The following is a 26,484-nucleotide window of genomic DNA, read 5'->3' as shown; positions in this document are numbered from 1 at the left end:
ATGGGGCAGAGTCATCACCAGGGTAAGGACTTCCTGGGACCAGGGTCAGGTGCCCCTTTCTAGGAATGGGACCAGAGGTTGGGCCAAGGGGAAGTGACTTGCCAGCAGGTCATGGAAGGGAGATAATTGACCCCAGGAAGGAGGTGATCACCCCTGGCTTGGTATAGGGTAGATGTCTGACATCTGCAGTTGAACAAGGTTTATGGTTCACCCAGGGAGGAGTTACAGAGTGTTACAGAGGGAGGGCCCCAAAAGGCTGGTAGGGAACCAGGCAGGGCTTAGACAAGGGCCCTGTCCCTGCCTGCATTGTTGTGGGACTTTCCAGGGCTCCTGGCTACATTATAGTTTCTTTTCAGCATCAGCTGGATTTTCTTTGAGAGCTTCTTTCTGGGCTTGATCTCTGTTGTTCCAGTCCTCTGCCAACAGAACCCCCAGGGCAGCGAGCACCAAAGCAGCTAGACCCATCTTGATGAAATGTGTCATCTTGTACTTCTGGAGGATAAAGCCTGAAGAGACAAAAGCACACAAAGAACTGCATGTTGGGAGGGAATGCTCAGAGCTTCCAAACCAGTCTGTCCCTCAGTGAGAATCCCTCCTGGAGAATCAGTCCCTGGTCAAGAGCTTTCCAGTCTCAATTGGAAGACCTCTGAGGAGGGGGACACATCACCCACCACTGGATCCCAAGGCAGCACCTTCCACTCTGGGACAGCTCCCATTGTTAGAAAGTCCATTGTTAGAAAATTCAACCGAAGTCTGCTCCTTTACCCAAATCCCTTCAGATACTTGAAGCCATCTCTCACATGCTGCCTGAGTCTTCTCAACATCCAACATCCCTAGTTTCTTGCATGGTTCCTCAGAGGGCACTAGATCTTTCCTGGCCCTTCCTTCGCTTGATGCCCCCCTCCTCAGCATGTTTTTAATCTTCACTCTTTTGACTCTTCCTGAAGGACTGGCCCCCTGAAAGACTCAGGATCTGCTGCTAGGTACACCTACATTTTGGATCTAAGTGCAGGACTTCCCATAATATCTCTGTTAAGCATCATTGGCCAGGCCAATGACTACCCTCCAACATGCTAACTATCTCTCCCAGGTTTGTGGTAACCTAAAATTGGATATGTCTGCATCTAAGTCACTGGGGAAATAACAACAATAAATAGCAGAGAATCAAGGCCAGATCACTGGGGCACTCCTCTAGAGACTCCTTCCAAGTTATCATTGATCCATTGTTGGTGGCTCTTTGGACCCAGTCTTCAGACCTTTCTGAATCCACTCAACTGGAGGCCCTTCTACATGGACCTCCGGAGAGTATGGGCTTGCTTTATCAAATGCTTCACTGACATCTAAGCATTCCAGGACTTTGGGACCTCCTTATTTTCCCCTTTGATCCCCCTATCAAGAAAAGGAATCTTTAGTCTGGCATGACCTGCTATTGAAGACATCTTGACCCTTAGTGACCACCACATCCCTTTCTAAAAGCTCACAAAGCACTCCTTTCATAATGCATTCTAGAATTTTGCCAGGAAATTCTACTCTTATCCCATATCCTCTCCTCATTTCTGTTTCTCACTGCAATGAGTCTTTCCTCCCTCCTTCTGGGTATGGATTTCCTTTGTGTTCGCAGCAGCTTCTTAGTCCTTGAGATTTGCTATCTCTCCCTTTCTGACTGGGTGCAGAACAAATGTGCTGTTATTGACTCACCTTCAAGAAATTGAAAAGCTTCTTCCCACTCAAAATCCTTTGGGCTTGGGATTCAGCCTCCTTCCTCTCTGTCATCATTCTGGAGTACTCTCATAGACTTAATGAAGGACCCTCAAACAAATCCCTTCATTAGTATCCTCCTCTCTCATGATCTATAGCTATAATCTGCCCCAGCAGCCCAGGCATGGTTCCAGAATCACCCCAAACTGGGCTTCTTCCTTATTTTTATTCTTATTTTCTTAAACCCTTATCTTCCATCTTAGAATCAATACTCTGCATTGGTTAAAAGGCAGAAGAATGGTAAGGGCTGGTAATAAGGATTAAGTGATTTGCCAAGGGTCCCTCAGTTAGGAAGTGTCTGAGACTGCATTTGAACCCAGGACCTCCCATCTTCAGGCTTTACTCTCTATCCACAAAGCCAATGAGCTATCTCTCCTAATGAAATCGGATATAGGAAATATCTATATCTATCTATATCTATATCTATATCTATATCTATATCTATATCTATATCTATATCTATATCTATATCTGTATCTGTATCTGTATCTATATCTGTATCTGTATCTGTATCTGTATCTGTATCTGTATCTGTATCTGTATCTGTATCTGTATCTGTATCTATATCTATATCTATATCTATATCTATATCTATATCTATATCTATATCTATATCTATATCTGTATCTGTATCTGTATCTGTATCTATATCTGTATCTGTATCTGTATCTGTATCTGTATCTATATCTATATCTATATCTATATCTATATCTATATCTATATCTATATCTATATCTCAAGCCTTACCTTCCATCTTGGAAACAATATTGTATATTGGTTCTTAGACAGAAGAATGGTAGGAGCATTTTTTTAAACCCCTTTTGTTCCTATTTGTTGTTGGATAGTCACATCTGATTCTTGGTGATCCCATGGACCATAGTGTCTCTGAGAGTTCCTTCCTCCCTCCTTCTTTTCTTCCTTCTTCCTCCCTCCCTTCCTCCCTTCCATCTTGGAGTCAATACTACATATTGGTTCTAACACAGAAGAGTGATAAGGGCCAGACAATGGGAATTAAGTGACTTTCCCAGGGTCACACAGCTAGGAAGTATCTGAGACCATATTTGAACCCAAGACCTCCCATCTCCAGGGCTCACTATCCACTGAGCCACATAGCTTCCCCCTTCTTCCTTGATTTTCACCCCAGAAATGACACATCTTCTTTCTTCTCCTCAAGAACCCTAGTACTTCTTTCTATTACCCTCTTCTCTAACTGGAGATCTCACCTTCTATTTCACCAAGATAACTTCTGTCCAAAGCTCCCCCTTCCTTATCTTCTGTAGCATACTTTTACTGTCCTTCTCCCCAATATCCTCTATTCCCTTCTCTTCTCTTCTTGATGCTAAGAAGGAGGTGGCCTTCTCTTTGTTAAGTGAAACTCTTCCACTTGTGCCCTAAATCTTATCCCTCCTTTCTCCTTGGAGCTGGTCACCTTTAGTTGCTCTTCTTCACCTTCAGTCTCTATCTTCAACTACTTTTCTGTTGCCTACAAACACACTCCAAGCCATATCAACTTTTAAAAAAACATTAAAGGGGCAGCTATGTGACTCAGTGTATTGAAAGTCAGGCCTAGAAATAGGATGGTCCTGGGTTCAAATCTGGCCTAGACACATCCTAGCTGTGTGATCCTGGGCAAGTCAATAAACCCCCATTTGCCTAGCTCTTACTACTCTTCTTCCTTAGAGCCAATTGGTTCTAAGACAGAAAGTAAGGGTTAAAAAATCCTAAGTTCTGATTTCCTATCCTTCAAGTTATTGACATCTATCCTCCTTTTATTCTTTGCTACATGCTTGGAAGTCCCTCCTGCCACTTCCTCAGTTTTCACTCACTGTTTAATTCCCTCTCATCTGCTCACTCTTTTGCTGAAACTGTTCTCTGAAAGACTGGTTATCAGCAGTCTCTTCCTTGAAAAATTCAATGTCCATTTCTCAAGTTCTTGCCTTTGCCACCTTAATTGGAACCTGTTGACTGCCCATCCTCACAATCCCAACCCCTGACTCCTTCTTTTCCTCTCAAACTCTCTTTTCTTGGTTTCTTCAACATCCACCCCCCCTCTTTCTTCTCTGGTCTTTCTGCTTCTACCCACATTCCTTTCCAGAATTCTTATCTCTTGTCCCCTTACTGTGGGCTCCCCAGGACTCTGTCCAGGGCTCTTTCCTCTTCCTTCTCTATTCATGACCTTCTCAGCTCTCCAGAATCCATGAAGATCTCTCCCACACTGGTATGTTTATCTTTAGTCTCTCTCTTGAATTCTAGTCCCACATTTTTAGTTGCTGTCCAATGTCTCACTGGCATCTCAAAGTCATTGAAATGGAACTCATTATGTCCTTCTTCCAAACTTCACTGTTTCCACTGAGAGTACCATCATCACTCAGTCCCCTGGGTGGGTCACTTCAGGGTCCTCTTGGACCCCTTTCTTCTCCTTCTCTCTCACCTTGGTCACCCTCCCCCCATGTAATATAAATTCTGTCACTGTGACACCACTTGAATCCATCTCCTCTCTATTTACAAATGGTCCAGTGCAATTTCTTTAAAAGGTAATCAGGAAAAAGATGTTCTAAATCCCTCCTGATTAGAGAAATGCAAATTATAAAAACTCTGAGGTATCATCTTATATCTATCTGATTGGCCAAGATGACAGTAAAGGAAAATGATGAATGGGGGGGGGGGGGGGATGTGGCAAAAGTAGGACACTAATGCATTGTTGGTGGAGTTGTGAAGGAAGGAAATTTGGACCTATGCCCAAAGAGCTATGAAATAGGGCATATTCTTTGATTTAGTAATACCACTATTAGATTTGTATCCTAAGAGATAAAAAAGTAGGAAAGGACCTTCTTGGACAAAAATATTTATAGCTGCTCTTTTTGTGGTGACAAAGAATTGGAATCTAAGGGGATGTCCATCGATTGTGGAATGGCTGAACAAACTGGTATATAATGGTGATTGAATACTATTGCACTATAAGATATGCCTTCAAAAAGAGTTGGAAAGACCTACATGAACTGATGCAGAGTGAAATAAACAGAACCAGAAGAACATTTTATACTCTAACAGAAATATTGTGGAATGATCAATTATAAAAGATTTGGCTACTCTCAGTGATACAATGATCCAGAACAATTCTGAGGGACTTTTGACAAAGAATGCTATCCGCCTCCAGAAAAAGGACTACTGGAGAAGGAATGCAGATGAAAGCATACAATTTTTCACTTGTTTATTTGGGTATATGTTTTGCTTTTATAAGATTATTTGCTTATAAAAATTAATAATGTGAAAAACAAACAAACAAATAATGACTTCTGTATCATGATGATGTTTTATAATTGAGGATTTAATTTAAATTAATTTTTGAGAATAAAATGATACAATTGAAAGAAAAAAGGTAACCAGCAAGGGAAGCTAGATAGTATAGTAGAAAGGGTCTCAGGCATGGCAATGGGAGGTCCTATGTTCAAATTTAGCCTCAGGGCTTGTGAAGATGAGACTTAGCTATCTCCTGATTGTAACAATGAAGTTACTTAGCTCTTCCTTTATAGTGAAGCTAGAATTGTAACCTACAATCAAGGTGTTAAGTAATTACAAAAGGTAAATTAATCACAAAAAGGTGTTAAGTAACTACAAAAGAGTGGGCAGTCCTGGAGAAAAGCATCTGCTGTGATTGGTAGACATAAAAATTTAGAGGAGGTGACACAAGAGAAAAAAGTCTTTAAATAGGGGGGAAAAGACTGAAAAAAGACAGTCAGTCACCCAGGCTTGGAGTGAAGGGACAGTCAGTCACTGGGCTTGGCTTGAAGGATGCAGGAGAGACTGGAAGACCAATACCCAGACTTCTTTTAGACTATCACTGTTGGTGAGTAAAAAGCTGACTTAGTAACCCTACCTTTCTGGAGGTGTGAAGCCTCCATGTAAGGCCCAACTTCTTGAGACTCTCTTCCCCTGGATGGGGCTTAGAAATTCTAAATTGATATCAGAAGAAGTCAGAGTTTTCTCTCTCTCTCTCATTCCATAATATCTTCCTTCTATTGTAAATATTATAAATAAACTACCAAAAATTCCATTTACTTTAGTAATTCATTTTGGGATTTAGAATTAAATCCCTGGTGATCACATAATTAATAATATATTATCAATCCAACCACAATTAATTTTAACAGATTGGAGTCAAGGTAGTGGAGTAGACATACTGAAATTTGGAACTACTCTGAGAATCCTCTCAAACCAACCTTAAAATAGCACCTCAAAATGAATACTGAGTATTAGAATCAATAAGGGATTGGAGTGAAGTAAGTTCCTGTTGAAAACAACTTGAAAGGTAGGCAGAGAGGGTCTATTTCACTGGGGTGATAGGGGAGAGACAGGCACTAAGGACTACTACTCATATTTACTGCTCCAGGTTTTGAACCTGGGCATGGGCTAACTTTGAAACCCTGAGTTCTAGCATAAGTCAAAAGCAGAGAACCTTATGCCCTTGAAGTTCCATGCTCTGGAAAAAGCCTGCAGTGAGGCCCCCAAACCCTAGTTCAAAGCAGTCCTCTGTGCCTGGTTCTGTCAAGCCTAAGGGAGGTAAGACCCAGCACTCGTGTTCAAGACTGTGGTGAGGCTCCAAGTGCCAGTACAATCAATCCAGTGTGCAATGTCCCTAGCATGTATAACACCACAGTGAGGCGCTAAGTCCCACCACAAGGTAACTCACAGTACTCTAAGCCCCTTAAGCTTAGAGGAGTTCCTAGAGGAGATTGAATCAGCAGGAGTAACAGTTATGATATCAGATCAAGTTAAAGCAAAAATAGATCTAATGAAAAGAGATAAGGAAAGAAATTACATCTTGATAAAAGGTACTATAGACAATGAAGTAATATCAATACTTAACATATATGCACCAAATGAGATTGTCTCCAGACTTTTAAAAGAGAAATTAAATGAGTTTCAGAAGGAAATAGACAGTAAAACTATACTTGGAGGGGGTCCTCAACCTTCCCCTCTCATAACTAGATAAATCTAACCAAAAATAAATAAGAAAGAAGTAAAGGAAGTGAATGAAATTTTATAAAAGTTAGATTTAATAAATATCTGGAGAAAATAAAATGGTGGAGAAAAAGAAATATATCTTTTTTCAAAAGCACGTAGTATGTACACAAAAATTAACCAGATAATAGGGCATAAGAACTTCTCAATCCAGTACAGAAAGTCAGAAATAATAAGTGCATCCTTTTAAGATCATAATGCAATAAAATTATAATCAATAAGGGTTCATGGAAAGACAAATTAAAAATTAACTGTAAATTAAACAATATAATTCTAAAAAAGGAGTGGGCCAAAGGACAAATACAGAAACAAATAATTTCATCAAAGAGAATGACAATGAGGAGACAACACCTCAAAATTTATGAGACATAGACAAAGCAGTATGTAGGAGAAAAGTTATGTCTCTGAACTCTCACATCAACAAAATAGAGAAAATGTAGATCAATGAATTGGGCATGCAACCAAAAAAAACTAGAAAAAGAACAAGTTAAAAATCTTCAAATAAATACTAAATTGGGAACCCTAAAAATCAAAAAATAAATTAATAAAATTGAAAGTAAGAGAATTATTGAACTAGACTAAGGGTTAGTTTTTATGAAAAATCAATTAAAATAGATCGAGCATTGGTTAATTTGATTTAAAAAACAAAAGAAGAAAATCAAATGACCAGTATCAAAAATGAAAAGGGTGAATTCACCACCAAAAAAGAGGAAATTGAAGCAATCATTAGGAGTTATGTGGCCTAATTATATGGCAATAAATCTGACAATCTAAGTAAAATGGATGAATAGTTACAAAAATATAAACTACTGAGATTAACAAAAGAAGAAGTAGAATTCTTAAACAATCTCATATCAGAAAAAGAAATTGAACAAACTATCAAAGAAATCCCTAAGAAAAAATCCCCAGGGACAGATGGATTGACAAGTGAATTCTATCAAAACCTTAAAGAACAATTAATCTCAATATTATACAAACTACTTGGCAAAATAATCAAAGAAGCAGTCTTACCAAATTTTTTTATGACACAAATATGGTGCTGAAAGCTAAGCCAGGAAGAACAAAAAGAGAAAAAATTATAGGCCAATTTCATTAATGAATATAGGTATAGAAATCTTAAAATACTAGCAACAGGACTACAATGATATATTACAAAGATCATTCATTATGACTCAGTGGGATTTATACCAGGAATGCAAGGCTGGTCTAATATTAGGAAAATTATCAGCATAATTGACCATGTCAGTAACCAAACTAACAGAAATCACATGATTATCTCAACAGATACAGAAAAAGCCTTTGACAAATTACAATATCCATTCATATTAAAAACACTACAAAGCATAGGAATAAATGGACCATAAGTATCCATCTAAAACCCTCAGTAAGCATCATTTGCAATGGGGATGAGGTAGAAACCTTCCCAATAAGATCAGGAGTGAAGCAAGGATGCCAACTCTCACTGCTGGTACTTAATATTGTACTAGAAATGCTGACTAGCAATACGAGAAGAAAAATGAATTGAAGAAGCTAAAGTAGGTAATGAGAAAACTAAATGCTCAGTCTTTGCAGATGATATGATTAATCCTAGAGGAACAACTAAAAAACTGGTTGAAATAATTAATAAAGCAAAGTTGCAGGATACAAAATAAACCCACACACATCATCAGCATTTCTATATGTTACCAAAAAGTGTTGATTCTAGCAGCAAGTGTTAGAAAGAGAAATTCCATTTAAAATAGCTCTATACAGTATAAAATATCTAAGATCCTTGGGAATCTACTTGCCAAGACAAACAAGAATTATATAAACACAATCACAAAAAAACTTTTTACAAAAATGATGTCAGATTCCAACAGATGGAAAAACATTAATTGCTCATGGGTAGGCTGAGCTAATATAATAAAAATGACAATTCTTCCTAAGTTAATTCACTTATTTGATGCCATACTAATCACACTACCAAAATTATTTTATAAAATAAGTAATAATAAAAATTCATCTGGAACAACAAAAGCTCAAAAATATCAAAAGAATTAATTTTTTTTCAGTGTAGGATAGTAGCCTAGCAGTACTGGATCTCAAACTGTAGTATAAGACAGTAATCACCAAAATAATCTGGAATTGTGTTGACATAGATGGGTGGGTCATTGGAATAGATTAGGGGTAAAGCACTTTAGCAATCTAGTGTTTGATAAACCCAAAGATTAAAAACTGCCGAGAAAACTGAAAAACAGTATGGCAGAAACTAGGTATAGACCCTATCCCTTGAGAAGGTCAAAATGGGTGTAAGATTTTAACCTAAAAAGTGATACTGTAAATACATTAGGAGAACATAGAAGAATTTGCCTGTCAAATCTATGGAGAATGGAAGAATTTATTCCAAATAAGAGTTAGAGAACATTAAAAGATATAAAATTAATAATGCAGACTATATTAAATTAAAAAGGTTTTGTACAAATGAAATTAATGTAATAAAGATTAGAAGAGAAACAACAAACAAGGGGAAATTTTTATAGCATATTCCTCTGATAAAGGTCTCATTTCTCAAATATATAGAGAACTAAGTCAGATTTATAAGTTACCAATTGAAAAATGATCAAAGGATATGAATAAGCATTTTCAGATGAAGTCAGAACTATCAATAATCATATTAACATGTTCTAATGTCCCTCTTGATTTGAGAAATGCGAAATAAAACAACTTTGAGGTACTACCTCACCCCTATAAAATTGGCTAATCTGATAATAAAGGAAAATGATAAATGTTGGGGGTGGAGCTGCAGCTAGGTGGCTCAGTGGATTGAGAGCCAGAACTAGAGATGGGAGGTCCTGGGTTCAAATTTGGTCTCAGACACTTCCTAGCTGTGTGACCCTGGGCAAGTCACTTAACCCCTATTGCCTAGCCCTTATCACTCTTCTGTGTTAGAACCAATATGTAGTATTGACTCCAAGACGGAAGAAAGGCAGGAAGGAAGGGAGGGAGGAAGAAGGAAGAAAGGAAGGAGGGAGGAAGGAACTCTCAGAGACACTATGGTCCATGGGATCACCAATAGTCAGATGTGACTATCCAACAACAAATAGGAGCACAAGGGGTTTAAAAAATTTTTGGAGGGGATGTGACAAAATTGGGATACAAATACATTGTTGGTGGAGTTGTAAACGAATCCAACCATTCTGGAGGGCAATTTGGAACCATGTCCAAAGGGCTATAAAACAACACACACCCTCTGATCCAATAATACCACTACTGGTTTTGTATCTCAGATATATTTTTTTAATGGGAAAGAACCCACTTTTACAAAATATTTTTTTTTGCTCTTTTCATGGTGGCAAAGAATTGGAAACTGAAGGGATGGCCATCAATTGGGGAATGGTCAAATAAATTGTGGTGTATTGTGGTGACCCACTCTTATTATGTAGTAAGAAATGATGAACAGAATGATTTCAGAAAAAGCTGGAAAGCCCTCCATGAACTGATGCAGAATGAAATAAGCAGAACCAGGAGAACATGGTACACAATAACTGCAGTTAGCTACTCTTAGCAATAAAATGATCCAGGTCAATTCTAAGGGACCTATGACAAAGAATGCTCTTCACCTCCAGAGGAAGAACTGTGGGAGTCAGAAAGCAGGTCAAAGCATGCGACTTTTCACTTTACTTTATTTAATTTTCTATTTGGGGGCTTTGGTTTTGTAGGATAATTCTCTTACAAAATGAACAACATAGAAATATGTTTTGCATGATAATACATGTATAACTCATGTCAAATTGCTTGCCAGCTCAGGGAGTGGGGAGGGAAGGGAGGGAGACAGACAATTTGGGTCATATAACTTCAGGAATGTATGATTACAGGTAATTGGTAAAATAAAGTATCTTTATAATAAGAAAGAAAAAAAGACATGGAGGCTGATACCACCAATCGTACCCCACTACTGTGAGGGCATGGCCAAGAACACAGCCTCTTACTCCATAGCTTCTCCTCCTTGTATGTGTCTATTAATAAAATATATGGTAATATAGTAATATAGTAATGTAGTATAATTGGTTGTTTCTTTACCCAGATGTTTCAGGGAAGGTGGATTTTTGCCTTCATCACAGAGAGATCAGGTGAGCTTGAGATAAATCTAATTGTAAATTAGTGTAGAAGCCAAATCTTGGCTCAAGAGTTAGAAACTGAGCAAACTGGGGGCTCAGACAGATAATGATGGGCTCCTGATTTTGCCCAGAGTATAAACTTTCTAAATTAGTGGAGCAGAGCAGATAGCTAGGTGGCAGTGGAGAGAGTGGTGTGCCTAGAGTCAGGAAAAGTCCTGTTCCCAAGTTCAAATCTAGCCTCAGACACTTACTGACTACGTGACCCTGGGAAAGTCACTTCATCCTGTTGGCCTCAGTTTACTCCTCTATAAAATGAGCTGGAGAAGAAAATGGCAAACTGCAATAGGATCTTTACCAAAAAAACTCCAAATCAGTTCATTGAAGAGTCAGATACATGACTAAATAACTGAAGGATGGTCAACCAGTCCTTTGGGAGAGGTGACCCATGCTTTGATCCCATCCCCTTGTCCTTTGTATTACTGCTAGTCAGATACTCTTTGAGCCAATCCTCTTGGTGTCTGATCTCATTTCCCTGCAGCAATGGGGGGAAAGCTCAGACCCAATGACCCCCCCCTTTCATACTTATCAGGACAGCCTTGCTCCTATTGCCAAAAGTTGTCTGTAAAGGCAGCAGGCAGTTTGAAAGGGCCACACATGTTTTTGCCTTGCCTCCATTTCATGTCATTCTCCTGAGTTTGCCTGACTCAGTGGATTTTCTTTGAACATCCCTTTGAGGGAATGGTAGGATGGAGCAAAGGCGTTTTAAAGGAGCTGGAGACTTGGGCATGTTGGTGGGCTTTCAGGAAGGAGTCAGCAGAGGGAGAAGAATTGAAGATTAGAGAGAAGGGATGATGTGGGAAGTGGGTAGAGAATCACTGAGGGAGGAGTTAAAGGATTGTCTGGCTGCTGTGAAGGCTTGATTAACATTAGACATCAGATTTAGGGGAGACCTGAGCAGCTCTCTGGTGTGCCATGAGGAGACACTAGAGGACTTCAGGGAAGGTGTTAAAATTCTGTTTTAAAAATTAGTATTTTTCTGTGTGACCCTGGGCAAGTCACTTGACCCCCATTGCCTAGCCCTTACCACTCTTCTGCCTTGGAGCCAATACACAGTATTGACTCCAAGATGGAAGGTGAGGGTTTAAAAAAAATTAGTATTTTTAAAGTAGTAACAGTAATACTGTGGAATGATGAACTGAGAAAGACAGCTACTCTCAGCAATACAATGATCCAGGTCAGTTGTGAAGGACTTGGAACAAGGAAGCTCTCCACCACCAGAGAAAGAACTGGTAGACTTAGAATGTAGATCTGAACATACACTTTAATTTATCTGTGTTTTTAATTTGTGTTTTGTGATATTCGGGGGGTGGTTTTTGTGAGTATTCTTTCACAACAATGGCCAATATGGAAACAGATTTTGCATGATCATCTGTGTAGAATCTAGATCAAATGGCTCACCATCTCCAGGGGATGGGGGGGAGGGAGGAAAATTGGGTCTTATAATTTTGAAAACTGTTTTTAAAAAAAAACCATTTTAGGGGGAAGCTGGGTAGCTCAGTGGATTGAGAGCCAGACCTAGAGATGGGAGGTCCTAGGTTCAAATCTGGCCTCAGACACTTCCCAGCTGTGTGACCCTGGGCAAGTCACTTGACCCCCATTGCCTAGCCCTTACCACTCTTCTGCCTTGGAGCCAATACACAGTATTGACTCCAAGATGGAAGGTAAGGGTTTAAAAAAACCCATTTAATTAATTAATTTAGAATCTTTTCCCATGGTTACATGATTCATCTTCTTTCCCATTCCTTCTCCCTCCCCTTTCCTGTAGCCAATGAGCAATTCCACTGGGTTCTACATGTATCATTGATCAAGACCCATTTCCATATTATTAATATTTGCAATAGAGTGATTTAGAGTCTGCATCCCCAATCATATTCCCATTGAACCATGAGACCAAGCAAATGTTTTTCTTCCGAGTTTCTACTCCCACAGTTCTTTCTTTGGATGTGGATGGTGTTCTTTCTCATACATCCCACAGATGGAAACTGTATGTTGACAATTGTTATTACATATAATTGGGAAAATAAAATATTTTTTACAAATCTTAATAGTGATAGAATCTATAAATATGCAAACAAAAAGTTTACTCCTTTCCAAACTGTGCTCCAGACTTTCCCTATCTTGCCTGGAAGCTTCCTCTAGCCCTGAAATCAGAAGCCTCTCCCTCTGATTTAGGAAAGTCTTTCTAGGACCTCCCTTTCAAAAGGGCATCAAGGTCAACAAGATCTCATTTCTGTTCAGGTTGCATTCTGTACTTCTCCACTATGTCCTCCTGATGGGGAACTCATCATCCCCATCCTCTTTTTAGTTCTCTTTTATTTGTGGTCTTCCTACATTGGAATGTAAGCTGTTTGAGGGCAGGCACTATTTTTCCATTTGTTATCTGTGTAGCACCAGGACTTAGCATGGTGCCTGACTCAGAGTAAACACTTAAGAAATGCTTCTCTATTTACTTACTGAAAAGAGATTGGTAGAGACAGAAAGCAAAGAAGATGCTAGTGTCATTTTGGTGAAGTTTAAGGAGAGATGCCTATTAACTATGAATATTTGAATGTTTCTTTTTTATATTTTTTCCTAATTACATGTAAAAATTTGTTAACATTCATTTTTAAAATGTTGAGTTCTAAATTCTTTCCCTCCATCCCACCTTTCCTTCCCTCTTCCCTCTATGAGAACATAACTATTTGACATAGATTTTATGTTTTATATGTTTAATATATTTTAATATAATTTTATATATTTTTATTTAATATTTATATTTTCCTGGATTAGTCATTTTATAGAAGAGATCTCAAACAAAAATGGAAAAACAGAGAAAAACAGTATGTTTTGTCTGCATTCAGAGGCCATGGGTTTTAAGAATATTTCTTTCTCCATAATATAACTTGCATTTGAAGTCCATGTGTTATTTTATTCCCTGTTTTGGTTCTGATTGTGTTTGTGGAGGTTACTATGAATTTTATAATAAAATTATTGAAACACAAACAAAATTCTTCAGCATCAAAGTGATCTTTCTATCATGTTTTGACCAGATCATGTCTGCTTAATAAATTTAGTGGCAGGGGCAGCTAGGTAGCACAGTACCAGCACTGGAGTCTGGAGGACCTGAGTGCAAATCTGGTGGGACTTAGAGTCAGGAAAACCTGAAATCAAATTTGGCCTGAGACACTGTCACCTCCACCCTACAGTAAATTTCAGTGACTCCCTATTACCTCCAGGATCACAAATAAAATCCTTTCTAACTTGAAGTCCTCCATAACCTTGTCCCTTCCTCCCTTTCTAGCCTTCTTACATCTTCCTATGTCCCACAACCCTTATACTCTTTGGTTCCAGTGACACTGGCCCTTTTCCTGCTCCTTGAAGACCATGTCCCATCTCCATCTCCCAACATACTTTCCATTGGCTCTCTCCCATACTTAGAATTTTCTCCCTGCTTGTCCCCACCTCCTGGATTCTGGCTCCCTTCAAGGTCAGGCTAAACTTCCCCCTTCTGCAGAAAGCCATTTCTACCTCCTCTCCATCATCCATCCTTTCCTGTAGACCCATTCATTCTTCCCTCTGTTAATTCTTCCCCAGTAGTACTCTCTATGGCAAGGTTACACATCTGTGTTGACATGGCATCTCCCCCATGAAAACGGAAGTGCAGGGATGTTCTTTTGACCCTCTTTGTATCCCAACACTTGGCATAGAGCCTGGAACATTGTTTTTGTTGTTGTTTGTCCTTCATTTCTGAAGACCAATGACATCAGGAGGGTGATGCTTTGACTTGTGCAAGAATTAAACTGAAGTGAGGCAGGAATGCATGAAGTCATCAGGCTCACTCTCTCTTCCAGAGTCATCCAAGTCCAATGGCAGGACAAGAGCCAAGATGGCTGGGCATCATCTGCATGCAGCAGGTGACCCTGGCTTCTTTGATGTCTGACCAAGCTCTAAGGGCTCCACAGCTCCTGCTTCAGCTACATTCATGGCTGTCACAACAAATCGTTCACACTTGTCTATTCCACTGGGAAGTCTTCCCGTGCTTGGGGTAGACACCCCCTAACTCACCTTGTGGCCCCTTGCTTACCCTCAGCCTGTTTAGCCTCCTGCCCACACAGCCAGTTTCCTGGGGGGTGGATGCTGCTCATGCTCCAGCTTCTTGGGGCCACAGGTGAGAGCTGAGTGCCAGGTGGACACCAAAGGTGGATGAGCAGGGACTAGTTCCCCAATGCCTCTGGTTCTTGACTTGACTCAAGCTTTTGCTAAAGTGCTAAAGCCTCCCTCACCCCAACAAAAGGAGTTTCTCCATTTCCTTTCTAATCCTTGTTTCTTCTTCTTCACATCCTCCATTATGCAGGAAATAGTGCTCTTTCCTCCATCATTGCCTCTGTGGTTTCTCCTCTCCTTCCTCTCTCCCACTATTTACAAAGAAGAAGAAAGAGGAAGGAAAGGCCATCATGGGAGGGATCTGCTCCCAGGCCCCCACCCCTCTCCCCAGTCACTGGCTCTTCTACTTCTTCCTTTCTCTTCTTGGATCCCTCCCTTTCTGATCTGCCCTCCCAGGTCAAGTGGGTTTTGTTGGTGACTCTCCCTCCCTCCTCTGCATTCTCCCTGTAGCCTCTTCTCCCCCTGCTTCCTGGTCCAGCTGAATGCATTTCCCCATCCAACTCTGTGTGCCCTGTGTGTCCCTGGGTCTGGCCTGGCCTTCTTCCTTCTTCTTGTACCTAATTCTTAGCCCCCATGCCCACAAAACCCCATCTGCCTTGAACCGGAGACCACAAGGGAAGGAGAAGCTGCTTGTTCCCTTTAGGGGATTGGGAGTCATTACTGGGCTGGTGCCTCCCTGCCTGAGCGTCTGGCCAGAGCCCAGGGGTGCCATGGCCCCCACAGTCACTGCCCTGCTGTGCTTTGGTGAGTGCTGGGATGGGGGGTCCATGAGGGCCCTGAAGGGGGGGCTCTTGCAGCTTTTTCAGTGGTCATTCCAGCCCATCCATGCCTTTTACAAAGGAGGGCCTGAGGTCCAGAGGGGAAACTGATGTTCTGGAGGGCCTAGTGAGCAAGGTTGGGGGGAGAGGAGGGGCTTCTGGAACCCCCCTGACCCGTCTGGGTCCAGGCTCTGGCTTCCTTTTTCTTTCCTCTCTGGGCTTGGGTAGGAAGGAAGTGGGGAGCCAGGTCTAATGGGGGTCTCCTCCAACAGGACTGTGCTTGGGCCAAGGGATCAGGGCTCTGGCAGGTAAGCCCCTGTCCCTACCCCAAGCCCTTCTGAACCTGCTCCCCATTTGGCCCAGCCTGGGCTGCTGGGGAGGAAGGACTTGGGAGTCTGGGTAAGGCTGAGGGGAAGTCAATGGGAACATGGAGGGGACCCCCTGCACCTCTGGGCTCTGTTTCTCTTCTAGAGCCACTCCCAAGACCCACCCTCCATGCTGACCCAGGCCCTCTGGTCCCCAGGGAGACACCTGTCACCCTGAGGTGCCGGGGACATCCCGAGGCTACTTGGTACAGGCTGATGAAAGGAATAACTAAGATTCAGGGTAATCAAGGAATTGGGGCAGAGGCGCAGTTCATCATCTCCTCCATGACAAGAGACACTGCAGGGCGTTTCCACTGCCTCTACTGGATCGGGTCTGCCTTGTCAGAGCCCAGTGAGCCCCTGGAGGTGGTGGCGACAGGTGAGTCAGGACCCCCCAGGCTTGGCTCTGCCCCTCAGCCCAGCCCAGCTTCTACCCCATCCCCCTGCGTCCTGCCCATAGCCCAGCCTGGGCCCAGGTCCCCGGGGACCCCAACTCTCTGTTCAGTGCCTGTGACAGCTCAGTGTGTGTGTGTCTGTCCGTGTGTGTGTGGTCTGTCAGTCTGTGTCTGTCTGGATGTCTCTCCCTCTCTCTATCCCTGTCTTTCTGTCTCTCTCTCTCTGTCTCTCTCTGTCTCTGTCTCTCTGTCTCTGTCTCTCTGTCTCTGTCTCTGTCTGTCTGTCTGTCTGTCTGTCTGTCTGTCTGTCTGTCTCTCCTTCCCTCTTTGTCTCTCTGCATATCCAAACATAACTTTCCCAACAAACTCTTCACTTTCTCCGTTTGATGCTTCGCATTCAGGCTACTACGATCCGCCCGGGTTGTCAGCAGAGCCAAGCCAAGACGTGGCCTGGGGACACGATGTGACCCTCCGCTGTCTCTCAGTCCAGGGAATTGACCGCTTCGTGCTCTACAGAGTGGAAGGCGTTAACAGCTCTCCGTGGAGGGACCCGCAGTCTCATCCCGACTTCCTCATCCGGGCTGTGGCTGCCCCTCATGAGGGAAATTACAGCTGCTACGAGTTTCACAGTCAACATCCTTACGCCTGGTCGCTCCCCAGCGCCCCCCTGGAGCTCAGGGTCACAGGTGAGGGAATCCCTCCCCTCCCTTTCTTCTCCACGTCTCCCACCGCTCCCCGCTGGCACTGGGACCCTCCCTTGATGCTGGGGGTCCAGGAAGTCTGGGGAGGGGAGGACTCTTGGTCCCCGGGGGCTCTGAGGGAGGGAGCCCAGAGTTAGCAGAGTCGGGGGTGAAATGGCACCTCGGGGCTCTCCTCTCCCTCCCTGAGACCCTACCTTGGCCATGGAGGTGGGAAGCCCCAGCCTCTAAGGCTCCTCAGCTCTCCTTGAAGCCCCTGCACCTCTGGGCTCTGATTCTCTTCCAGGGCCACTCCAGAGACCCACCCTCCATGCTGACCCAGGTTCTCTGATCCCCACCCCCACCCCTGGAGCCCCTACTCCACTGTCAGTGACAGCTTTTCCCCTCCCCAGATGCTACCTCCCAGGATTACACCAAGGGCAATCTCATTCGCCTCAGCCTGGCTGGGCTCATCCTCCTCATCCTGGGAGTCCTGCTGGCAGATGCCTGGCACACTGGAAGGAGGTACCAAGGAGCAGTCCTGGCCTGATAAAGCAGGAGGGCAAAGCTGAAGGCTGGGGCACAGGTGGACCCTTACAAGTCACTGAGTATCTGGGACCAGTTCTGCCTAGCCTGGAGAGAGGAAGGGCCAGCACATCAATTCTATGTGCCCTGGAGCCTGGCTCTAACTTTCCTTCCTGGCAACCCAGCCCTCCCCCTTCCTCTGCTTTCCTCCTCCCCCTCTGCTTCCTCCTCCTCTTTCTCCCCCTCTTCTCCTCCTTGATCCCTACCATCAGTTATGAATCTTTAAGACAAAGAGAGCAGATTAAAAACCAGAATCCTACTAAATGTTGTTTACAAAAAATACATTTGAGAAAGGGAGACACACACAGAGTAAAAGTAAGAGGATGGAGCAAAATATATTGTGCATCATCTAAAGTAAAACAAAACAGAAAAAATGAGGAGTAGTAATGATGATCTCAGAAAACAAAGAGAGACACACATTTCCCAAGAAGACAGAATCCTTGGAGTCCCTGAAACACAGTTACCACCTGCCCTTGGACTTCACTCTCTTAGCCCTGGGTTCAAGTCCACTACTGGCTTTTCTGAGTCTAAGGGCTTTGCACCTCTTCTCAGATAGCAGGAAAAGGGACAAACAGGCTCCTAGCTGTCTTCTCCACTGTGGTGGAAGAAGCCCTCCTAGACTGTAGCTTTCAGCTACCTCAACTCATGGACTTTAGACTTCTGATCCTGGACCCAGCAGCTACTCATGGGGAGTGTGCTCTAGCTGGGATGAAGGGGAACTCCTAGCGGAGAACAAGTCCCAGAATCCTAGAATGTAAGACTTAGAGATGAGTGGCACTCCAGTGTCTATCTGGTCCGATATGAAGCTAAAAACATGATCCCCTGCATACACTAGACAAATGGTCATCCAGTCCCTTCTAATTACTTCCAGGGGTGGGGAACACCCTCCCTCAATTCTTCACAATTCTAATGGTCAATGGGGTTCTTTCTGAAGTCCTACCTGAATTTGTCTTTTTCTAATTCCTACCCAATGCTACTTGGACCAAGTGGAGCCTCTCTTTCATGTGTCCAAGTCTTTAGAGATTTGGACACAGTTATGTTCCCTTGTTTCCTCTTCTGAAAGCTAACCACATCCAGTTTCTCCCACTTGTGCCCAATATGGCATGAGTTCAAGACCCTTCACTGATCTTGTTGTCTTTCTTTGGCCTCTCTTCAGTTAACTGATATTTTTCCAAAATTGTTGAGCTCAGAACTCACCACATGCTCTCCAGGTGGTCTGATGAGGAAGAAAATGGACCTCCAATGGCTTCCTCAGGCCTGGAAGCCATGTCTTTCTTAAAAGAATCAGAATTGGAAAATCATCCGTAAACAAACACATTTCTGAACATGGAGGGAAATCTGTGAAACTGTCAAGCTACTGCAGATAGTTTGTTTTATTTGAAAATCCATTAAATTTTATCAATTGCCTTATTACTATGTACATAAATTAATTTGTATTCAATTCATGAATTGTTATGAATTAACATACATTCAATTTTATGTTTAGAGCCAATAGTGACCTGTTGTTCCTTCTTGGACTTCCTACAGGTTTCTTCTGGGTATTAAAAAATAATAATAAAATGCTTCTTTGACATTATTTCCTCTCTTCTTTTTCTCATTATTGTCCACTTCCCACCTGATCTCCTTCTCTCCCCATCTCTACTTCCTGACAGATACAAAGTCTTCTTTCTAACCAAAACGTAGCCAAGCAAAGCCACTTGGGTTTGTGTTGGTCGAGTCTGAAAACATGACTCTTTCTGGACACTTCTAGGTCATCCCTCTGAGCCAAGAGGTGGGGAAGGCTTCATTATCAGCTTCTACGTCCCACTGGGTCATTGCCTTGAATAGAATTCTGAAGTCTTTGAGGAACATTTTCTTTTACCAGGTGTGTCATTATGTCGATTGTTCTCTAGCTTTGCCTCCTTTTCCTCTGCCTCTGTTCAGACAAGCTCTTCTCAGCTCTCTCTGAATCCATGCCTTCCCTTATTCCTTAGGATGCCATAATATTCTCTTACTCATCCATAATCATTTGGTGGAAGGAACCAAGTATTTATTAAGATCTACCATGTGCCAGGCCATGTGCTAAGCACTTTTCCAACATCTCTTTTTGTTAGGGAAACTGGGCAGGAGGTGGAGCCTGGGATCCTGGTGCCTGGTGAGGGACCTCTGAGCTTCAGCCCCATGTTTGTGTTGGTCCCTTTCTGAGGGGAGGAGAGATTGGGCAGGAGCAGATCAGAGGACCTGAACCAGGTGCTTCTTCCCTAGCCCCAGCTGGTGATGATAGAGAGACTAAGCTCACACTAGCCCAGGAATCAGGCCATAGCATGTGCCAGGGTGCCCCCTCAGAGCCCCCTTCCATCCCTCCACCCCAGCACTCCTGGGGACAGTTTAAAAGCAATATATATAGCATTCATTCCATTATATATTACTATATGATATTTACTATATCTATATACAATGTTATTCTTAAAACAACCCTGGGGGTTATCACTATCTCCATTTTGCAACTGAGACAATTGAGGCAGATGCTAATCCAGACTTCTATCTAATTCCATATTTGGCTATCTTCATTCAGCCATTCCACAATTGTGGAAGTAGATAGATGTCTGGAGTGGACAGAGTTTTAAGCCCGAGTTCAAATCCTGACTCCAACACTTATGAGTTGTGTGACCTGAGTGAGTTAACTTAACCACTGCCTGCCTCAGTTTTTTCATCTGTAAAATGGGGATAATATCAGCACTCATCTCTCAGGGGTGTTATGAAGGTCAAGTAAGACATTTGTAAAGTCCTTAGCTTAATGCCTGGCACCTAGTAAGCCCTGTATGCGTGGTTACTAACTACCAACTACTCCTTCCATGCTGCAACCAAAAAGCCTCTATAAGTATTTTGTACATATGAATTCCTGCCCTTGTTTTTAAAAACCTCTTTGGGGTATACTGGAGGCAATTGTTAAATTTCAGTGTAAGCATTTATACCTCTATAAACTGGGGCATGAATTGGTGGTCTAGACTTGGGAAAGTGATGGATAAAATACCCATAATGTAGATCCACCTTATAAGGAGGCAGCTGGGTACTCAGTGGATGAAGACCCAGAGATGGGAGGACTTGGGTTTAAATCTGGCCTCAGACATGCCTTAGCCGTGTGACCCTGAGCAAGTCACTTAATCCCCATTCACTGCCTAGCCCTTGCTCTTCTGATTTGGAACTGATAACTTAGTATCAATTCCAAGACAGAAGGTAAGTGTTTGTAGGTAGTGGGGATGTAGCCAGTACACATTATCTATGATACAAATTATTTATGATAATATATATCAGATATTATGTGTTAGATAATAGAATATTTTCAATGATAATAGAAATGGAACTGAATTTACAAATTCATCTGGGTAGTATTTTGCACTAGCATGACCCAGCCATGAGCAAGTCAGAGGGCACATGGTGTAATAGATAGAGAACTAGCTTTAACATCAAGCAGACCTGGTTCAAGTCCTGCCCCTGTGTATATCATCAGTATCACTCTAGACAAAATCTAGTGTTCTAGGCAACTCTCTTAGACTAGAATTTGCACAGAAGGGGCCCACCCGCAATGGCAAGAAGGCATTTCTTCACCTTAAAGTTTACTAATCTAATGACATCACAAGTCTTGTCCCTATCCCAATGATTGTCTTTACAGCCAGTCTTTTTAGATGAATTTATATAATTCCTGTGGTCTTGGCAATTGGGTCCACAGATACTTTATAGATCCTCCATTAATTCTAAATGGAGTTTGTCTTTTATTACTTTTCTATTGGGTTTCATTGATAGTATAAGCAAATGCTGATTATTTGGGGATATTGTTTAGTGACCTATTAGTTCATGGAATTATTTTTATGGTTAATTATTCCTATCATTATTTATTATTATTCATTATATATTATTACTATTTTATATTTATAATGTATGTTAATTTAATGTCATATTTATACTAATTTTATTTGTCACTATGAATAATAGATTTATATCAATTATTAATTATTTCTTTTAATTTTTAGTTGACTTTCTAAGGTTTTCTAAAGAAACTAAATATCTACAAAAGAAATTGTTTGTCTCTTCTTGGCTTATGCTGTATTCACTCAATTCCTTTTGCTGTCTTATTCTTCTAGCATTTTTAGAGTCAAGTAATAATGATGATAATAGAAACTTTCCTTTAGCCTGATCTCATTAGACAAATCTCAGCAGGAGTCAGGCCACTCTAATGAATAGCTATCAGCTCAGGGCCCTTCCTCAGTTGTTTTATTACAGATTGGACACATTTCTGGCTTTACAGAATACTATAAATTTGGAGTGAAAGTGACTGGTCATGTTTGTACAAAAATATTCATGGCCACACTTTTTGTGGTGGCAAAGCATTTATTGACCACCTACTGTGTGCCAGACATTGTGCTAAGCCCTAGGGACATAGAGAAAAGAAACAGACAATCCCTGATCTCAAGGAGTCTTAGGTCTAATGGTGGAAGCAACCTTCAAACAACAATGTACAGGGAACATCTAGACCATGAATGACAAACCTTTTTTGCAACCCTCCTTACCTCCATCAGGGAGGGAAGAGACAGTCCCATTGCGCTGCTGGTTAAAAAGGAGCAGCTCCCTCTGGCAGTCGTGCCATAGGCCTGCCAACAATGATCTAGAAAAAGAAACTGGAAATAACCAAGAGAAGGAAAGATCTAGCTTTAAGAGAGATCAAGAAAGGCTTCCTGTAGAGGGAAGATTTTATCTGGGACTTGAAGGAGATCAGGGAGGCAGGGGGGAAGACATGGGAAGGGTGAGCATCCCAGGGTTTTGTTAAAGGTAAAATTTAGGGTTGAGACTGAATATGTATTTGAGTTGGTTGCCAGGGATTTAAATTCTAAATCCCAATGAAATACTCAAGTCAGAATGGAATTTTATGGTGGTTTATTTACAATAGAAGGAAGAAATTAAGAATGAGGGAGAGAGGGAAAAGAGAAGAAGATCTGCTCTAGCCTGGTCTGAGCCGGGGGGAGTTCAGAGGCCTCAGCCAAGGGGCTTTTCCAGAAGATTAAATCTAGCTCAGCTTCCAGCCACAAGGCCTCCTCCAAGATGAGGGGTCTCCTTGGAGGCTGGTGCCTCCAGAAAGGTCAAGGAAAAGGGGAGTCAGCCTTAACATTCACCACGTGATCATCTCAGGGAAGTAGTCTCAGGTCTCCTGCTGGAGCTCCTCCAAGTCAAGTTTCACTGCCAAGCCCCATCTCACAGGAAGTGATGCAAAATATGAAGGCAGTTCTTTATGTCACTTCCTGTGCCTTACATGTACCAATGATGGCTTAAACTTGGCTTTGGATAGCTGAGGGAGTTAGTCTGTTGTTTCTGATTTGTTACTTGCTAGCCCACAGGAGTCAAAGACCTTCCTCCCCCACACTTAATCCTTAAGTATGGGTGTATACGTTCCTGTTTTCTAAAATTCTAAAGACTAAGCATGATGGAGTAAATCTAAAATTCACAGCTTCAAAATAAAGGAATTTCCTGGCAAAACCAGCCATTTGACATTTGTTTCTCTCTCTGATGTCAATTTAAAATGTTTATTAATCTCTCCAGAAAATCCTCAAAATTGATTTTGGAGTTTTCAGATTTCAGACTCTAGAAATACAGCAGCTGACATCAGCTGATCTTGTTCCTTCCCAGAGTCACAAATTGCTTGAGAGCGAAATCCCACTCTCCAGCCCCCCCCAGCTTTTGGCTACACTACTGGTCCCAGGTAGTTCACTTTAGGTTCTTATGTGAAACAACCTAGTGCCTGCTTCTCCAGCCTGTACCTTCCATGAGGTTGTTTTAACCCTGACTCCCTCTACTCCTTGGGTACCTGGGCACCCCAGGAATTGGAGGACAACCAATATTGCAATCTTCTTGCCTCCATGAAAGACCTTTTATTACTACTACTTTGATGGTCTTCTTTAATTCAGGTTAAAGAAACTTTTTAGGTGCTTAAGGACTCTTTCCTTTGGTTTTTGGTCCTTTTCTCTTTTCTCCAGGTTAAAACACAATTACTCATTCATTCAATAAAATAGCCTTAAGGAAAGGCATGCCTCAAGGGCCAAAGAGGAGGAGGCCAGCAAAATATTTTTGAAGGAAAAAAAAAGTTATTTCCTATTTTTTTTTTGAAAAGTTTGATTTCCCTGACACAGTGGGCTTCTCTGAATGATGTTATGGAATTTAATTGCCCAGTAAAGGAAAAGTAATCCTAGAAGGAATTAAAATAGATCCGGTTACACCTTCTTGAGTAAGAAATCATCCAGCAGAAAATCTTACAAAAAGAGAAATTCCCTGAAAATCTGACCACTTCCCTCTGCAAAAACACAAAGTCCCCTCACAGTGTTAATGCAATGGATTTGAGATCTTGAGGGGAAATTGTGCTCCTTTTTTTTTAATTGAAAGTCTGACCACTATCCTCTGCAAAAACACAAAGTCCCCTCACAGTGTTAATTCAATGGATTTGAGATCTTGAGGGGAAATTGTGCTCCTTTTTTTTTAATTGAAAATTTTTATTTAGTTAATTAATTTAGACTATTTTTCCAGGGTTCCATGATTCATGTTCTTTCCCTCCCCTCCTCCCACCAATCCCCTCCCATAGCCAACACACAATTCCTCTGGGTTGAACATTTGTCATTGATCAAGCCCTATTTCTGTATTATTGATATTTGCACTAAGGTGCTCATTTAGTCTACATCCCCAATCATATCCCCATCGACCCATGTGATCATACAGGTGTTTTTCTTCTGTGTTTCTGCTCCTACAGTTCTTTCTCTGTATGTGGAGAGTATTCTTTTTCATAAGTCCCTCCAAATTGACCTGGGTCATTGCATTGCTGCTAGTAGACAAGTCAGTTACATTTGATTGTGCCACAGTGTATCTGTCTCTGCCTACAATGTTCTCCTGGTTCTGCTTCTTTCACTCTGCATCAATTCCTGGAAATTGTGCTACTCTCAAAATGCTGATGTGTAAGGATAAGAAAATAATGGGATTAGAAAGGAAATGAGAAAACAGAATGAATCTTAAGAATCATTCATTCAATCAATCAGTATTTATTGGGAGTCTACTTAGGGGCCAAGCACTATACCAGGCTCTGAGGAGTGAAAAGGCAAAAGATTGTCGCTGAAGTTCTGTAATTCTGAAATCGGTTTGGGTTGATAAGTGAAGAACTTGGAAAAAAGAAATCAAAGAATGAAGCTTATTTAAATGGACACCAGGCAGAATCCAAGCCCAAGGGGACTAAGAAAATCAAGTTCGGAGAAGTTCTTCACACAAGAAATTATAAACCAGAAATACACATTATGGGGTTAGAACAATCCTGATTCACCAGGAGTCCACTACTAAGGAATTACAGGGCACCCCAAGAAACTTAGAAATTTACTTGGGAGATGGTTGGGAGGAAGATTTGCATGTAGAAGTCTGCCTGCTTCAAGTAACCAAAGATAGAGTTTTTATTGGTTGTAGGAGAGAACTGGGTACATGACAGAAAATATGGCAGAAGGAGCCATGTAACTTCCAGGAGACTTGGGGGACATGTGATTTATAAGGGCAGGAGTCTTGGGGGGAAGAGGGCTTGAGGCTGATGTGGTCAAAGATGGACAAAGTTCTCTATTGTGAACATATGCAGATCTCAGAAGTGTGGGATGCACGTGCCATCTTGACCATTTACCAGTGATGATCAGGGATTTTGTGTGGCCAGCCTGGTTTCAAGGAATCCTTCACATGTTCCCGGAACTTCTGGGTTTTTTGCATCCCACTCCATTTCCTCCTCTCTTTATTTCAGGGACCCACCACACACATATAACCATTTTTCTCTTTAATAGGAAGCAAAGTCAACAAGAGAAAACATACTTGTGGCAGTTGGAGATGGATCTGAGATTTTCTAATGATTCCTAAACTTCATTCCAAAGATATTAACTTAATTAATAAATGATTGTTTTGGAAATGTAGTTGGGATCATGGCCTGCCTTTCAGAACTGGTTGATTTAAAACAGCTTCATATCAGGGTCAACAAATTATTTGGGGACAATTATTGTTCATGATGAAGATGATCTGTGCTCAGAATCATAACCAATTGTATTGGGCTTGTTTCTGGGAGATCAGGAGCAATAATTAAGAAGGCCAAAAAGTGGGGCAGGTGAGATGAATTCTTGGAATCTTTCCCCTCTAGGCAATTTGGAAAAGTATTCAGCTGGCTTAGTATTATGAGATTGATAACGAGAAGTCATTTTGTGTGTGTGTGTGTTTTTAATTTTAAGCTTGTTTTACGTTTTTGCTCCATTTCGAAGTTTCTTGCATTCCAATTAGGGAATGGAAATAGAAGGTATTATTGACTCTGGGACCCAGAGACTTGGGTATATGAGGAGCCTGAGGTTTGAGCGATTGAGATTCAAGCTCTCTAAGAGCTTTATAGAGAGCTATAAAAGCAGAGCTAGTTCAAGATATCCAGAGTACAATGACAAAGCCAAAAAGACAGAGGGAGATAGTCAAGGCAGGAAGGGATTATTAAGCTTTTACTGTACCAATCACTTTGCTACATGATGGGGAAACAAAGACCAACAAATGGTCCTGGCCCTCAAGAAGCTCACATTCTAAGGAGGGAGATGATGTCTGAACAAATA

General features: G+C 41.7%; 1 protein-coding gene and 1 long non-coding RNA gene across 2 annotated transcripts; one reads left to right on the top strand and one right to left on the bottom strand.

The window, feature by feature from the left end:
* Positions 1 to 184: 184 nt before the first annotated feature.
* Positions 185 to 1,479, bottom strand: LOC103098165 (uncharacterized). Its single transcript, XR_466699.2, has 2 exons — positions 1,424 to 1,479; positions 185 to 506 (listed from the first exon to the last, which is right to left on the bottom strand). It is a non-coding gene; the product is annotated as an uncharacterized LOC103098165 (long non-coding RNA).
* Positions 1,480 to 15,458: 13,979 nt separating this feature from the next.
* On the top strand, positions 15,459 to 19,436 carry LOC103097887 (platelet glycoprotein VI-like). The gene is made up of 5 exons (XM_007492465.2): positions 15,459 to 15,824; positions 16,111 to 16,146; positions 16,310 to 16,582; positions 17,000 to 17,284; positions 17,689 to 19,436. Exons 1-5 carry the CDS (start codon positions 15,563 to 15,565, stop codon positions 17,823 to 17,825), a joined length of 993 nt encoding a protein of 330 aa, XP_007492527.2. The 5' UTR covers positions 15,459 to 15,562; the 3' UTR covers positions 17,826 to 19,436.
* Positions 19,437 to 26,484: the final 7,048 nt, after the last annotated feature.

The sequence above is a fragment of the Monodelphis domestica genome, chromosome 4 (assembly GCF_027887165.1).
Source record: "Monodelphis domestica isolate mMonDom1 chromosome 4, mMonDom1.pri, whole genome shotgun sequence".
NCBI classification, from domain to species: domain Eukaryota; kingdom Metazoa; phylum Chordata; class Mammalia; order Didelphimorphia; family Didelphidae; genus Monodelphis; species Monodelphis domestica.
This window is presented reverse-complemented; position numbering and strand designations above follow the sequence as displayed.